Source organism: Macrobrachium rosenbergii, chromosome 37 (assembly GCF_040412425.1).
Source record: "Macrobrachium rosenbergii isolate ZJJX-2024 chromosome 37, ASM4041242v1, whole genome shotgun sequence".
Lineage (NCBI taxonomy): Eukaryota > Metazoa > Arthropoda > Malacostraca > Decapoda > Palaemonidae > Macrobrachium > Macrobrachium rosenbergii.
The window spans coordinates 16,954,037-16,969,036 of NC_089777.1; the positions used below are offsets into that span (position 1 = coordinate 16,954,037).

General features: G+C 35.9%; 1 protein-coding gene across 5 annotated transcripts in view; it reads left to right on the forward strand.

The window, feature by feature from the left end:
- LOC136825358 (organic cation transporter protein-like) overlaps positions 1 to 15,000 on the forward strand; it is a 93,786-nt gene that overhangs the window by 72,109 nt on the left and 6,677 nt on the right. For all 5 annotated transcript variants that reach the window (XM_067081615.1, XM_067081613.1, XM_067081611.1 and 2 more), the window contains 6 exons: positions 1,797 to 2,013; positions 3,411 to 3,514; positions 4,187 to 4,341; positions 7,375 to 7,543; positions 8,438 to 8,585; positions 13,229 to 13,512. In XM_067081615.1, coding sequence (XP_066937716.1) covers positions 1,797 to 2,013; positions 3,411 to 3,514; positions 4,187 to 4,341; positions 7,375 to 7,543; positions 8,438 to 8,585; positions 13,229 to 13,512 — 1,077 coding nt within the window. The remainder of the gene's footprint in view (positions 1 to 1,796; positions 2,014 to 3,410; positions 3,515 to 4,186; positions 4,342 to 7,374; positions 7,544 to 8,437; positions 8,586 to 13,228; positions 13,513 to 15,000) is intronic.

Genomic DNA, 15,000 nt, shown 5'->3' on the forward strand with positions numbered 1-15,000 from the left:
TATTCCACGACAATGATAAATTATTTCATGCCAATTTTCATATAATTATTCATAAACATTATTCATTTTTGCTTTTTATTAATATAGATAAAAATATTTTTTTATTTACAATTACTATATTAATATTGTATGCTTTCATTTTTTTCTCGAAATTGTTCAGTTTGAAAACAGGTTCACTTTGCTTGTTTGCAAATTGCGTGCTGTCGTCCCATCTTAATGTATAATTAGCTTGCTTGCGTGCCTTGGGACCATTACAAAAATTGCTTGCTTGCTTTGATGTTTAAAGTATGATTAGGTAAATATTTTTCTCTAATAATAATAATAATAATAATAATAATAATAATAATAATAATAATAATAATAATAATAATAATAATAATAATAATAATAATAATAATAATAATAATAATAGGTGCCAAATGTGTGCATAGAATATACAGTATGCAAACTGACGTTTATATATATATATATATATATATATATATATATATATATATATATATATATATATATATATATATATATATATATATATATATATATATATATATATATATATATATATATGTGTGTGTGTGTGTGTGTGTGTGTGTGTGTGTGTGTGTGTGTGTGTTATGCGGGTAATATCGAATATAACTATACAAAAGCTAATTTATCTGACTTTTAAGGACAAATATTTTCACATTAATATAGCAGGAAGCCTTCCAAACACAAACCTCTCTCTCTCTCTCTCTCTCTCTCTCTCTCTCTCTCTCTCTCTCTCTCTCTCTCTCTCTCTGACTAAGACTCACAAGATTACAATGATTGCAAAACAAACACTGACGAACGTCTCTCTCTCTCTCTCTCTCTCTCTCTCTCTCTCTCTCTCTCTCTCTCTCTCTCTCTCTCTCTCGCTGCATGCTCATGACATCTGTCGGTCTGGTTGAGTACGAAATTGACGGCGTATTGAGTTTTGTTGATGCCTTTGGGGAAAGTCGCAATTTAGACGCGAAGCGACCGAGTGAAATTCGCTCTGTGAAATTATATGCAGTTTGTTTAAAGTCGCTGGGAAATGTCGGCAAACAATTCGTTGTCATGTGAGATAACTTTAAGTTTATATATTGATAGGTAATGTCTGTCTTTACTGAGAGGGAATGATAAATAAATATTGCGTATATATACATATACAGTACATATATATTTATATATATATATATATATATATGTTTCTGACTCACATCAGGATCGAACCCAGGTCTTTCAGTTGAAAGACAAGACCGCTGGTTCGACCCTGATGTGAGTCAGAAATTTATATCTGTTCCACACGTGATTTTGTATTGATTATTTCTAATATCTATCTACCTATCTATCTATCTATCTATCTGCCTATCTATCTATCTATCTATGTATTCATCCATTTATTCATCTATCTATCTATCTATTCACCCATTTATTTATCGATCTTTATATGTATCTGTCCATTATTCGTCTATCTATCTAACTATCTGTTCACCCATTTATTCCCCTATCTATCTATCCGTCCATTTATTCATCTGTCTATCTATCTATTCATCCATTTACTCGTCTATCTATATATCTATCTATCTGTCTGTTTGTCCATCTATCTATTCATCCAGTTATTCATCTAGCTATCTATTTATCTATCTATCCATCCATCCATCCATTTATTCATATATCTATCTATCTATCTATCTATCCATCTATCTATTCATCCAGTTATTCATCTATCTATCTATCTTCATATCCATCTATCTATCTGTCCACTTATTCATGCATTTATCTATCTGTCACCACAGAACAAAGATCGGCGGAGTGGTACAACACTCCCAATGCGAGATGTTCGTCCGGAATTACACGGCGCTGGTGGAGAACACAGATTTCGGGGCAGACCCCCTTGAGGAGGGGGACTTCGAGGGCGACGCCCTAGTGTCCAACAGTGAAGAATGGCCCGTCCAACCCTGTTCCTCCTGGGACTACGCCCATCAAACGTCTAGGTCGACTATAACTTCTGAGGTGGGTCGAAGTGTTTATGTTTTGACCGGCTGCGACCTGGAGCAGTCGAGTGGCCATCAGGGTCTAGATTTGTGATTAGGGTTAGTTGGTTTTGATTTGGGGTGGGTTAGGTACTTTGGCTCGGATGGGAGTCGAATCTGGGGTATTTCAGTAGTGAGGTAGTGGTCTAAAGTAGTATATTTATGTATATAGATATATATATATATACGTATACATATGCATATATATAAATATATATATATATATATATATATATATATATATATATATATATATATATATATATATATATATATATATATATATATATATATATATATATATATATATATATATATATATATATATATATATATATATATATATATATATAATATATATATATATATATATATATATATATATATATATATATATATATATAAAAACATTCTCTCTTGGTCCAATCAACAAAAGTTACGAAAGCGCTCCATTTCATTTAAGGAAAAGCACGATTTAAAATTCATGACATATTTCCAACTTTAAGAAAAATATCCCTTCAGAACTTTCCTCGTTTTTCAGCCAAACCTTCTCCAGGAACCCCCCTCCCCCAACCCCATCCACCCCCTAAAAAAAAGTAAAACAAAAATAAAACAAAATTCCTGCAGGCCTTGTCGCCTAACAAAGGAACGTCTGCAACGCATTTCTTCAAAGTAAAGTTCCCCCCAGAGAGGGAAAAAAAATGAAAATTTATTTTCATATATTTACTTACTGGGAATGCATTTTAATATCATGGCTATGCAAACTATTTTCTGTTTTTCTTTTGTAAAGGCTGTTTGCAGTCGTTTGTCACTTGCTTGTCAGAGGGGGAGGGGGGAAATAGTTTTGCCTAATTTATGGCCCTCTGCATTTTCTTGTCCTCAGGGAAGGGACGAGTTCTCATGAGGAGGAAGTATCAGAGATAATTTTTTATGAGTTATGCTAGCTTGAAGGAAGTCGTTGTAACTTATTTGAATTTAATTGTATTTTATTGAATATCATTTATCCTGAATCAGTTTAGAGGATTATATTGTGTAGTTTACGATCATAGATGAAGATTAAATATATATATAATTTATTTATGTATATGCATATATATATATATATATATATATATATATATATATATATATATATATATATATAAAATATATATATATACATACATACATACATACATACATACACAGACGCACATGCATGTGGGGCCAGCAACCCCATCCCCACACCCTTGCCAAAAACCAAAATAAACCCCCACCCTCTAATCCCATCCTGAAGGGAAAAAAAAAACTCTTACTCTCAATACATTTAGTAACACGCCATTACTTAAATGACTTATTATCTTCTCCCTACTTATCCACTCATGTTTTCTCCCCCAGTGGGACCTGGTGTGCAACAGAGAGAGTCTCCGATCACTCATCCAGAGCATCTTTATGCTTGGCGTGTTTTTCGGGTCGCCCCTGGGCGGTTACTTCGCCGACAGGTAGGCGAAAGGACTTTTCTAATGTTTGTTGATGTGAGGGAAAGAGTTGTCAAACATTTTAGTGTAGATTGTTTGTTTTCTTTTATAATGATTCTGTGTATATGATTTATATATATTTGTAAGGTCTCTCTCTCTCTCTCTCTCTCTCTCTCTCTCTCTCTCTCTCTCTCTATTACTTTAAATAAATTGGTTCCTTCTTCCTCCTTTCAATCTTTAACTCCTTCTTACTTTAATTAATTGACTCTCTCTCTCTCTCTCTCTCTCTCTCTCTCTCTCTCTCTCTCTCTCTCTCTCTCTCTCTCTCTCTCAACTGTTTTATTACTTCAAATGAATTGACTCTCTCTCTCAACTGTTTGTATTCAAATGAATTAACCCTCTCTCTCTCTCTCTCTCTCTCTCTCTCTCTCTCTCTCTCTCTCTCTCTCTCTCTCTCTCTCTCTCTCAACTGTTTGTATTCCAATGAATTGACCCCCTCTCTCTCTCTCTCTTAACTGTTTGTATTACTTCAAATAAATTGACTCTCAACTGTTTGTATTCCAATGAATTGACCCCCCTCTCTCTCTCTTAACTGTTTGTATTGCTTCAAATAAATTGACTCTCTCTCTCTCTCTCTCTCTCTCTCTCTCTCTCTCTCTCTCTCTCTCTCTCTCTCTCTCTCTCTCTCTCTCTCAGATTCGGCCGCAAGCGCCTGATGACCGGCTCCCTGTGGGTGTTTATCGTGGTGTCCATCGTCGCTTCCTTCTCGCCCTATTATCAACTGTTCCTCTTGTGTCGTTTTCTGATGGCCTTCAACGGGAACATCGTCTACCAGACGTCCTACATCCTGGGTGAGTCGAGAGGGAGCCACAATGGTGGTGGCTCCTTTGGGGATGTTGTGGGGTTCCGCAAGGTGGGTGGCTACACCCTCTCTAAGATTTGTATATTTGTTTATGTCTGGTTTTTTTTTATCTATTCTATCTATTTGTTTAATTTTTTAATATTTTATTTTTTGTTTGCATGTTTTGTTTATTTTTATTTGCCTATTTATTTTTTATTTGTTTATTTTATTTATTTTTATTTACCTATTTAATTGTTTTATGTTTATTTATTTATCTATTTTGGTTCTTTTATTTATTTATTTATCTTTGTTTTTTATTTTTTTCGTCTGTTTTATTTGTTATTTTATATGTTTATTGTGTTTATTTATTTATTTATTTATTTTCTATTTTATTTATTGTTGTTTTTATTATTATTTATCTGTTAATTTGTCTGTTTTGTTTATTATTTTATTTATTTGTCTATTTTCTTCTCTTTTATTTGTTTTATTTATCTATTTTGTTTATTTCTTATTTATTTTAATTTTATTTTTTATTGATCTGTCATTTATATTTTAATTATTTATCAATGTAAATATTTATTTATTTATTTATTGACATGTTTATTTGTCTATCTGTCTATTTCTCTATCTATCTACTATCTATCTGTCTGTTTACTTATGTATCAATTTATTTTTATTTTATATATACATATACTTATATATACATATTTATTTAAATATTTATTTATTTTAAAAAATCTCACAGAGTTTCTTTACCAACGTTCAATTCCCGAAGGTGGAATTGACATACTGAGAGAGAGAGAGAGAGAGAGAGAGAGAGAGAGAGAGAGAGAGAGAGAGAGAGAGAGAGAGAGAGAGAGCCACAAAGTATGAAACAGTGGTTGGACAGGATTTAGAATAGCTAAGGTCGCCGTCGAGTCCTTATAGGATACCGTTATGATGTCCGAATGCCAGAGCATCCTATCATTAAACTAGCCCCACCCTTTCTCTCTCTCTCTCTCTCTCTCTCTCTCTCTCTCTCTCTCTCTCTCTCTCTCTCTCTCTCTCTCTTAAAAGTCTTTTAAACTCCTTCATTAGAAGCAAAACTCTCGTGAAAATAATAGTCGATCATATTACGGTAATATGATTCTCTCTCTCTCTCTCTCTCTCTCTCTCTCTCTCTCTCTCTCTCTCTCTCTCTCTCTCATAAATCATTTCGTCATTAACAATTTCCAAACTCAAAGAAGACATAGAACACAATTCTTTTCTTAGGAAACACCCAAATATATAAAAAGATTTTTTTTTTTTTAGTTTTTTCCTCTATGGCGAAGTCTATACCCCGAATCACTGAAGGGAAAAAACTCCTTTTTTCCTCCCATTTATTTCATTTGTGCACCAAGAAGCAGGAAGATAAGAGAGGAGAGAGAGAGAGAGAGAGAGAGAGAGAGAGAGAGAGAGAGAGAGAGAGAGAGAGAGATAAGGGTAAATACATAAAAGATTCTTTTTTTATTTTATTTCTAAGGCAAAACCTATAACCCCAAATCATTGAAGAAAAAATGCTCCTCCCCCCCCCTCTTTATTTCCTTCTTCCATCACGAAACAGGAAGATAACAGAGAGAGAGAGAGAGAGAGAGAGAGAGAGAGAGAGAGAGAGAGAGAGAGAGAGAGATAAGAGGAAGACTCCGTGAGATAAGAGGGGCCAGGATGCTTAGGGATGCTGGGAAGAGAGAATTGGAGATCTACGCTTGATTAGACTTGCTTAGGAAGAGGTTTTTTTCTTCACAGAGACTCCATATAGGGAGATGGAGAGCCCCCAGGGGGAGGGGTCTCTCTCTCTCTCTCTCTCTCTCTCTCTCTCTCTCTCTCTCTCTCTCTCTCTCTCTCACGGCTGGTTCCAATGCCCTACGTCATCACTGGAGGAACCAGGAGGCGATTTGGGGGCGTTTGTAAATCTTCATTTGTTTTTAATCAATGCTGTGTCATCTTTCCTCACTTTATTTTTGGCTGATTTTAATTTTTTGTCGTTATTAATATCATTTTCTTTCATTTTTCTTATTAAAATTGTTGAATGAGGTCAGATTTAACTGAAGGCCCATTGTTGTATAAAGGAATACTTTTTTTTATCAGAAACTGTCTTACCAATATTTCAATATCAGGATAGCTAGTATTAATTAAATATCATAATGTATTCACATATAAATCTTCATTTGTTTATTAAGTGCCTGTTCTATTAAGACATGGAATTGGCACTAGAATTGCTTTAAATTTCAACGCGATTGCCCTTCTAATTACCTTTCATTTTGATGTGATTCCCTTTGAGATTACCTTTCATTTTGACATGATTCCCTCTGTGATAACCTTTCATTTTGACGTGATTCCCTTTGAGATTACCTTTCATTTTGACGTTATTTCCTCTGAGATTACCTTTCATTTTGACGCAATTCCCTTTGTGATTACCTTTCATTTTTACGTGATTCCCTTTGAGATTACCTTTCATTTTGACGTGATTCCCTTTTGCAATTACCTTTCATTTTGATGTGATACCCTTTGTGATTGCCTTTCGTTTTGACAAGTTTGCAAATGAAAAATACTTTTCATTTTGGTATGATTGTATTTAATTTTTTGTAGTTGCTTTTATGATTGCTTTTCATTTTCCCATTATGATTACTTTTCATTTCCTCATTATGACTTACTTTTCATTTACCCATTATGATTACTTTTCATTTCTCCATTCTGATTACTTTTCATTTCCTCATTATGATTACTTTTCATTTCCCCATTATGATTACTTTTCATTTCCTCACTATGATTACTTTTCATTTCCCCATTATGATTGTTTTTCATTTCCCATTATGATTACTTTTCATTTTCCCATTATGATTACTTTTCATTTCCCCATTATGATTACTTTCATTTCCCCATTATGATTACTTTTCATTTTCACATTATGATTACTTTTCATTTTCACATTATGATTACTTTTCATTTTCCCAGTATGATTACTTTTCATTTTGACAAGCAACTGCTGTTATGACTACTTAATATTTTGCTGTTCCGTTCCCAGCCGTGGAGGCTTGTACGGCGAAGCAGCGAAGCATCGTGGGCATCTTATTCTCTGTGCCCTTCGCCATTGGGTACATGCTGCTTCCAGCCGTGGCATACTACGTCCGAGAGTGGCGTCATCTGCACTTGGCAATCTCCTTACCTGTGATACTGCTCATCGCCAACACGATGTGAGTTGAGTGGCGGAGTGTTGGAGTTTGTTTGAGAGTGTGGGAATGTGGGAGAAGAGTTGTGGGTGATATTGGAAATTTAGGAATGTGGTGAGCGTGGGAAGGTGGGTGGATTTTGGGGATTTAGGAGAAATTGTGGGTTAATGTTGGAAGGTGGGAGAAGAGCTGTGGGTGATTTTATGGGTGAATTTTGTGATTTAGTAAATTGTGAGTGAGTGTGGCGCTCGTTGAGTGTGGGAGCTTGTGTAAGAGTGTGGGAAGTTGGGGAAGAGCTGTAGGTGATTTTGTGGGTGAATTTGTAAATTTAGGAGAGAATGTGGTCGAGTGTGGGAAGGTGGAGGAGAGACTGCGGGTGATTTTGTGGGTGAATTTGGTGATTTAGTAAACTGTGGCCTTTCGTTCCTTTTACTGTACCCCCTTTCCTATTCTCTTCCTTCCATCTTACATTCCACCATCTCCTAACAATTGATTCATAGTGCAACTGCTTTGAATTTTTCCTCCTGTTCCACGTTTCAGGCCTTTTACTGTCAATTTCCGCTTCAGCGCTGAATGACCTCGTAAGTTCCAGTGCTTGGCGCCTTTGGCCTAAATTCTACATTCAGTTCAGTTCAGTTCACAAATATCTTTCATTAAAACTGCCATGAAATGGTTCTGGAGTCAGTAAATACTTCTCTCACTGCCTGAGAGAAAATTCCCACTGAATACGTTGAGAGCTGTGAGAGACATCAGAGGTGAATTTGGGATATGAATATTCATTTGCCTGAGTTTGATGGAACATCTGATGAAATTCGTGGTTGGAGGCTGGGAGTTTAATAGGTTCGTGAAAATAAAGAGAATTGTATATTTGTGTGTGCGCACTCACTCTTAAAATCTCCTGTTCCTTCCAACCCACAGATTACTTCCAGAATCTCCTCGCTGGTTGATCCAGACGGGAAAATGGAGCGAAGCCGAGAGAGAGCTCCAGAGGGCCGCCCGCTGGAACAGCCGAAAGTCCTTCGACTCCACTTGGCTCCTGTCGACCATCAGGGAGATGAAGGAGGAGGTGGGTGGTTTATAATAAAGGAAAATGAAAAAGGAATAAAATAAAGTCTAGCAGGGTGGGGAAAAATCTAAGGAATTTTCACGCCACATTTCGTGGTTGCGTCTGAAGGTGATAGGAATTCAATATTTTTTTTGTGGTATTTATTTTGTTTCTTTTGCAGAAAATGGCCTGAAATACAAGCAGAGATATATGAGTTTATGGAGTAAGACATCTCTCTCTCTCTCTCTCTCTCTCTCTCTCTCTCTCTCTCTCTCTCTCTCTCTCTCTCTCTCTCTCTCTCTCATTGCGTAGAGTTAAAGCTACAAATCAGGAGGTGAATCTGATAGTTTGAATTTTTTATTTTTTTTTTTTTTTATTTTACTAAGCGAACATTTCTTTCTCTCTCTCTCTCATTCTGTATGTATGTATGTATAAAAAGGACGAATCAGTGTATATAATCATCCTAATACTTCTTTTACCTCGATAAACCTGAGATAATCATATTGAACAAACATAATTCTGGAATTAATACATTAGTGTCAGTGTATTCTATATTTTGAAAAAATCTTCTGAGACTTATCCTCAAATGCACTCAAATCCATAAGTAGAATTGTCATAAAAAATGACATTCAATATACTTTTAATAAGTAGAAATGTCATAATAAAAAATGTCATAGAAAATAACATTAAATATACACATAACTAACTTATACTCAATTCTCCATGCAATTAGTTGTCATATCTCCACCCAGATACGATTTAACAGTTCCACCACGCAGTCTTCCCATCAGGAACTCGGCCCAATTTGCGAGTAATCACGAGGAATCATATTGATATTGGATGCCGATTATTTCTGCGAATTATTTGGGTGTTAGTTTGTACCTTGTTTGTACCGTACCTGTATATCGTATTGTCGTCCTCTACGTATACTGAACGCGTACTGAAAATGCTTTTGAGAGAATTGCAGTGGATGTTTTAAAATAGGATAGGTTAAAAGTGTATGCGTTAAAAGTGGATTGGTTGAAAGTAGATAGGTTATGAGGGGATAAGTTAAAGGTGGATGTGTTAAAATAGGAAAGGTTTAAAGTGGATGTGTTAAAATAGGAAAGGTTAAAAGTGGATGTGTTAAAAGAGGATAGGCTAAAAGTGGATGTGTTAAAAGAGGATAGGCTAAAAGTGGATGTGTTAAAAGAGGATAGGCTAAAAGTGGATGTGTTAAAAGAGGATAGGTTAAAAGTGGATGTGTTAAAAGAGCATAGATTAAAAGTAGATAGGTAAAGAGGGGATAAGTTAAAAGTGGATGTGTTAAAAGAAGATAGGCTAAAAGTGGATGTGTTGAAAGGTGCATGTTGAAAGTGCTGTTAAAAGTGACATTACAAGTGAATGTGTTAAATGTTGTGTGTAAAAACTGATGTGGTGATGTGTTATAAGCTGCGTGGTAAAAGCTGATGTGTTAAAAATGGTGTTAAAATGTGTTAAAAGTGTGTTGAAAATTATGTGTTACAAGGTGCTTCTTAAAAATCAATGTGTTAAAAAGCTGCTTCATAAAAATTGTGCTAAGGGTGATTTGTTAAATTGACGTGTTAATAGTAAGAGCTGCATGTTAATTGTAATGTGTTAAGATAAATGCTGCCTGTCAAATGTGATGTGGTAACATCCACCTCTTACTTTTAACACATCAATTTAACACATCACTCTTAACACATCACATTTAACAAGCAGCGTTTACCTTAACTCATCACAATTAAGATGCAGCTTTACTTTTAACACGTCAATTTAACACATCACTCTTAACACATCACATTTGTCAAGCAGCACTAATCTTAACACATCACATTTGGCAAGCAGCGTTTATCTTAACACATCGCAATTACCATGCGGCTCTTACTTTTAACACGTCAATTTAACACATCACTCTTAACTCAACTTTCATGAAACATTTAGTAAAGATACCCAGAAACACTTTAATACAAACAATTTTGAACCCAACCCTTCTGACAGCCATGTTGATACCCAGCAACTTATCTCTCAATAAATCTTATTAAACTCTAATAAATCATATTATACTTCAAAACGCTTCTATGCAATTGCTTTTAAAGGCTTCTGCGGCCTTTATATTTTCACGACTGAGTCTGGAAATTTACGAAACAGAATGAAACGACAATAAACCACAATACTGACGAAACAGAATGAAACGACAATAAACCACAATACTGACGAAACAAAACGAAACAACAATAAACCACAATATTGACGAAACAAAATGAAACAACAATAAACCACAATACTGACGAAACAAAATTAAACGACAATGAATCACAATACTGGCGCAACACAATGAAACAACAATAAAGCACAATACTGACTAAACAGAATTAAACAACAATAAACCACAATACTGACGAAACAAAATGAAACAACAATAAACCACAATACTGACGAAACAAAATGAAACAACAGTAAACCACAATACTGACGAAACAAAATGAAACAACAGTAAACCACAATACTGACGAAACAAAATGAAACAACAATAAACCACAATACTGACGAAACAAAATCAAACGACAATCAACCACAATAGCCACCGCTTGTCAGAGGGAGATTTGCGGCGAATATAAACCTATCAATCAGTGTGTTTGTCAGTTTGTATACGCGTCGCCTGTCGGGAATTGTAATCGAATGAAAACATGAACGCGGCAGATTCAAAGGCTTTTTTGAGAGAGAGAGAGAGAGAGAGAGAGAGAGAGAGAGAGAGAGAGAGAGAGAGAGACTTTATTTTGTTTTTGTGAATTTACGTGGAATTAAAAACCTTGCCTAGCAGGGGCAGAGAGAGAGAGAGAGGGAGTTTATTTTTTTGTGAATTTACTTGGAATTAAAAACCATGCCTAACAGAGAGAGAGAGAGAGAGAGAGAGAGTCATTCGTTTTATATGAATTCACATAGAAGCAAAAAGCTTGCCTAGCAGGGGAGAGAGAGAGAGAGAGAGAGAGAGAGAGAGAGAGAGAGAGAGAGAGAGAGTCATCGTTTTATATGAATATAAATGAAAGCAAAAGCTTGCCTAGCAGAGAGAGAGAGAGAGAGAGAGAGAGAGAGAGAGAGAGAGAGAGAGAGAGAGAGAGAATTTATTTTGTTTTTGTGAATTTACGTGGAATTAAAAACCTTGCCCAGCAGGGGGAGAGAGAGAGGGGGAGTTTATTTTTTTTTTGAATTTACGTGGAATTAAAAACCATGCCTAACAGAGAGAGAGAGAGAGAGAGAGAGAGAGAGAGAGAGAGAGAGAGAGAGTCATTTATATGAATTCACATAGAAGCAAAAAGCTTGCCTAGCAGGGGAGAGAGAGAGAGAGAGAGAGAGAGAGAGAGAGAGAGAGAGAGAGAGAGAGAGAGAGAGAGAGAGAGTCATTCGTTTTATATGAATAAAAATGAAAGCAAAAAGCTTGCCTAGTAGGAGAGAGAGAGAGAGAGAGAGAGAGAGAGAGAGAGAGAGAGAGAGAGAGAGAGAAACTCCCTACATTTTGGTCTGTGAAAAGTCTAATTTTATTTATTTATTTTATTTTTCTTCGCGCTTTTAAACTAATATAAATTGAAAGCGAAATGGTCGAGGGTCTATAAATAGCACAACCGTTCTGCAAACTTGTTTATAAGTCGCTGTTTATAGGTCATTCATCAATCCCCTACGGATTTCTTTCGAAATCAAGGATTTTTCCGAAAATCGAAATCAGGGATTTTTTCCCATTTACTTTTCAATAAAAAGATTTTTTTTTTTTTTTACCTTTTTTTGTAATGTTTGTTGATTACTACTGTTGAAAACAGTTAATATTTTTTAATGTTCAGACGCCATTGCTTTGCCGGGACCTTCCTCAGATTAGTTTGTTTGTGTGTGCGTTTGTGTGTGTGTGTATGTGTGTGTGTGCAGGAGAATGAAAGCTATTTTTAATTTAAAGCTTTTCAGTTTATTTGTAAAATAATTCGAATTGTGGTTTTGCTTTCCTAGATATTTTATATGCGTATGTGTTTGTGTTTGCGTGTATGTGAGTGTGTTTGTGCGTGTTCGTATGTGTGTGTGTGTGTGCAAGAGAATGAAAGCTATCTATATTATAAGGCTATATTTTTACATTTCTGTGAAATATTCGAATCGTGGTTCTTGCTGTGCCAAGTGTTTTATCAAATTATATGTGTATGTGTTTGTCTTTGCGTGTATGTGAGTGTATGTGTTTGTGAGTGTTTGTGTATGTGCACGAGAACGAAAGCTGTCTTTATTTTAAGACTTTTTACATTTTCGTAAAATATTTCAAAATTGGTTTATACTCTGCTAGATATTTTATCAAATTATATACGTATGTGTTTGTGGTTGCTTGTTGTATGTGAGCGTGTGTTTGTGTATGTGCAGAAGAATGTAAGCAGTCTGCATGATGAGGTTTTTAACATTTTTGTAAAATATTTCTAAATATTTTTGATTTGCCAGATGTTTTTGCCATGTGTTTGTGGCTGCTTGTATGTGAGTGTATGTGTGTGCGTGTCCATGTGCTGCGTGCATATGCGTGCGCATATGTGTTGCGTGCATGCGCGCCTGTCTGTGCATTTTGCGTGCACGCAAACAACACAATTCGTACTGGTCTCATACACACGTAATTATTCTTAGCATCCAATCTCCTTCCTCAGGCTGACGACAAGAAGGCGGCCCAGGCTAACAGAGAAAGAGAAGAAAGAGAAGAAGAAGAAGAAGAGGAAGAACAGTATTCGGGAGGTCAAGGGTCAAGGGTCAGGTCCCCGACGTCCACTTCCTCTGGGAAGACTTCGACGAGTCCTAAGAAGGACTTTCTCAGGAAGCTGTTCGTCTTCGTCCGGACTCCTGTCCTCAGGAGAGTTTCTCTCATAATGTCCTTCAATTGGATCACTTGTACGATGGTCTACTACGGGCTTTCTCTCAATTTTGGCAATTTCAGGTGAGTTAGTTCTCTCTCTCTCTCTCTCTCTCTCTCTCTCTCTCTCTCTCTCTCTCTCTCTCTCTCTCTCTAAGGCGATAGGTAGACATATAGTCTTCACAATTCATTAAAGGCTTTCTCTCAATTTTGGCAATTTCAGGTGAGTTAGTTCTCTCTCTCTCTCTCTCTCTCTCTCTCTCTCTCTCTCTCTCTCTCTCTCTCTCTCTCTCTCTCTCTAAGGCGATAGGTGGACATATAGTCTTCACAATTCATTAAAGGCTTTCTCTCAATTTTGGCAATTTTTAGTGAGTTCTCTCTCTCTCTCTCTCTCTCTCTCTCTCTCTCTCTCTAAAGGCGATAGGTAGACATATAGTCTTCACAATTCATTAAAGGCTTTCTCTCAATTTTGACAATTTTTGGTGAGTTAGCTCTCTCTCTCTCTCTCTCTCTCTCTCTCTCTCTCTCTCTCTCTCTCTCTCTCTCTCTCTCTCTCTCTCTCTCTCTCTCTCTCTCTCAGTCAATAGATAGAAAGTTATACATCTCGATCTATTACGGGCTTTCCCTCAATTTTGGCAGTTTTAGTTGAGCTGCTCTCTCTCTCTCTCTCTCTCTCTCTCTCTCTCTCTCTCTCTCTCTCTCTCTCTCTCTCTCCTAAGTCGATAGACAGATAGACATTACAATCTGTCAGGGGCATTCCCTCAAGTCTGGAAATTCAGGTACGCTCGCTCTCTCTCTCTCTCTCTCTCTCTGTCCTAAGTCAACAGATAGACAGACAGACATCACACTCCCAGAAGCCAAAATCCTTCCAACTTAATTTAAGAAGAAGAAGAAAGAAGTTCGAAACTTCCATTCACATCAAATCGAAGAAAACACGACAGTTCCCAAAAGGCCAGTCCGTAACTACCTCGCAAATGGTCCAACTTTACTGTGAACCTTTCGCTCTAATTAAGAATCTGCTAATAGTTTATTATGAAGAATTCCTGTTTTTTGACGGTTCTTATTGAGTCTGTGAGTCATTTGTCTTAGAAGTCAGTCTGATCATACTTTATCAGTGATGGAGAATTCCTCATGTTTCGACTGATCCTTTTGAGACAGTGACAGGGCTTTTGTTAATTATTAGTCTTTTGTCTGTGTTAAATTCATCCACTTATTTGTCTGTCTGTTGGAAAATAACAATAGCAGCTATTTGCTCGAAAATCAACACTGCTAATTTGATCAGAATTTACTAATTATGAGAAATTTCATGCGTTTTGACTGTCATTTTTTTTTATACAGAGACAGGACTTGTTTGTCAACTATTTGTCTTATAATTCATCCACCTATTTGTCTGTCTGTTGGAAAATAATAATGGCAGCTATGTGCTAGAAATTCAGCTGCTAATCTTATAATAGTTTGTTAATTATGAGGACTAGTTTCATTAACTAATCTGTCTATTATCTGTCTGAAATTCATCCACCTATTTATCCATCCGTTGGAAAATAGCAATATCAGCTGTTGGCTTGGAAATCA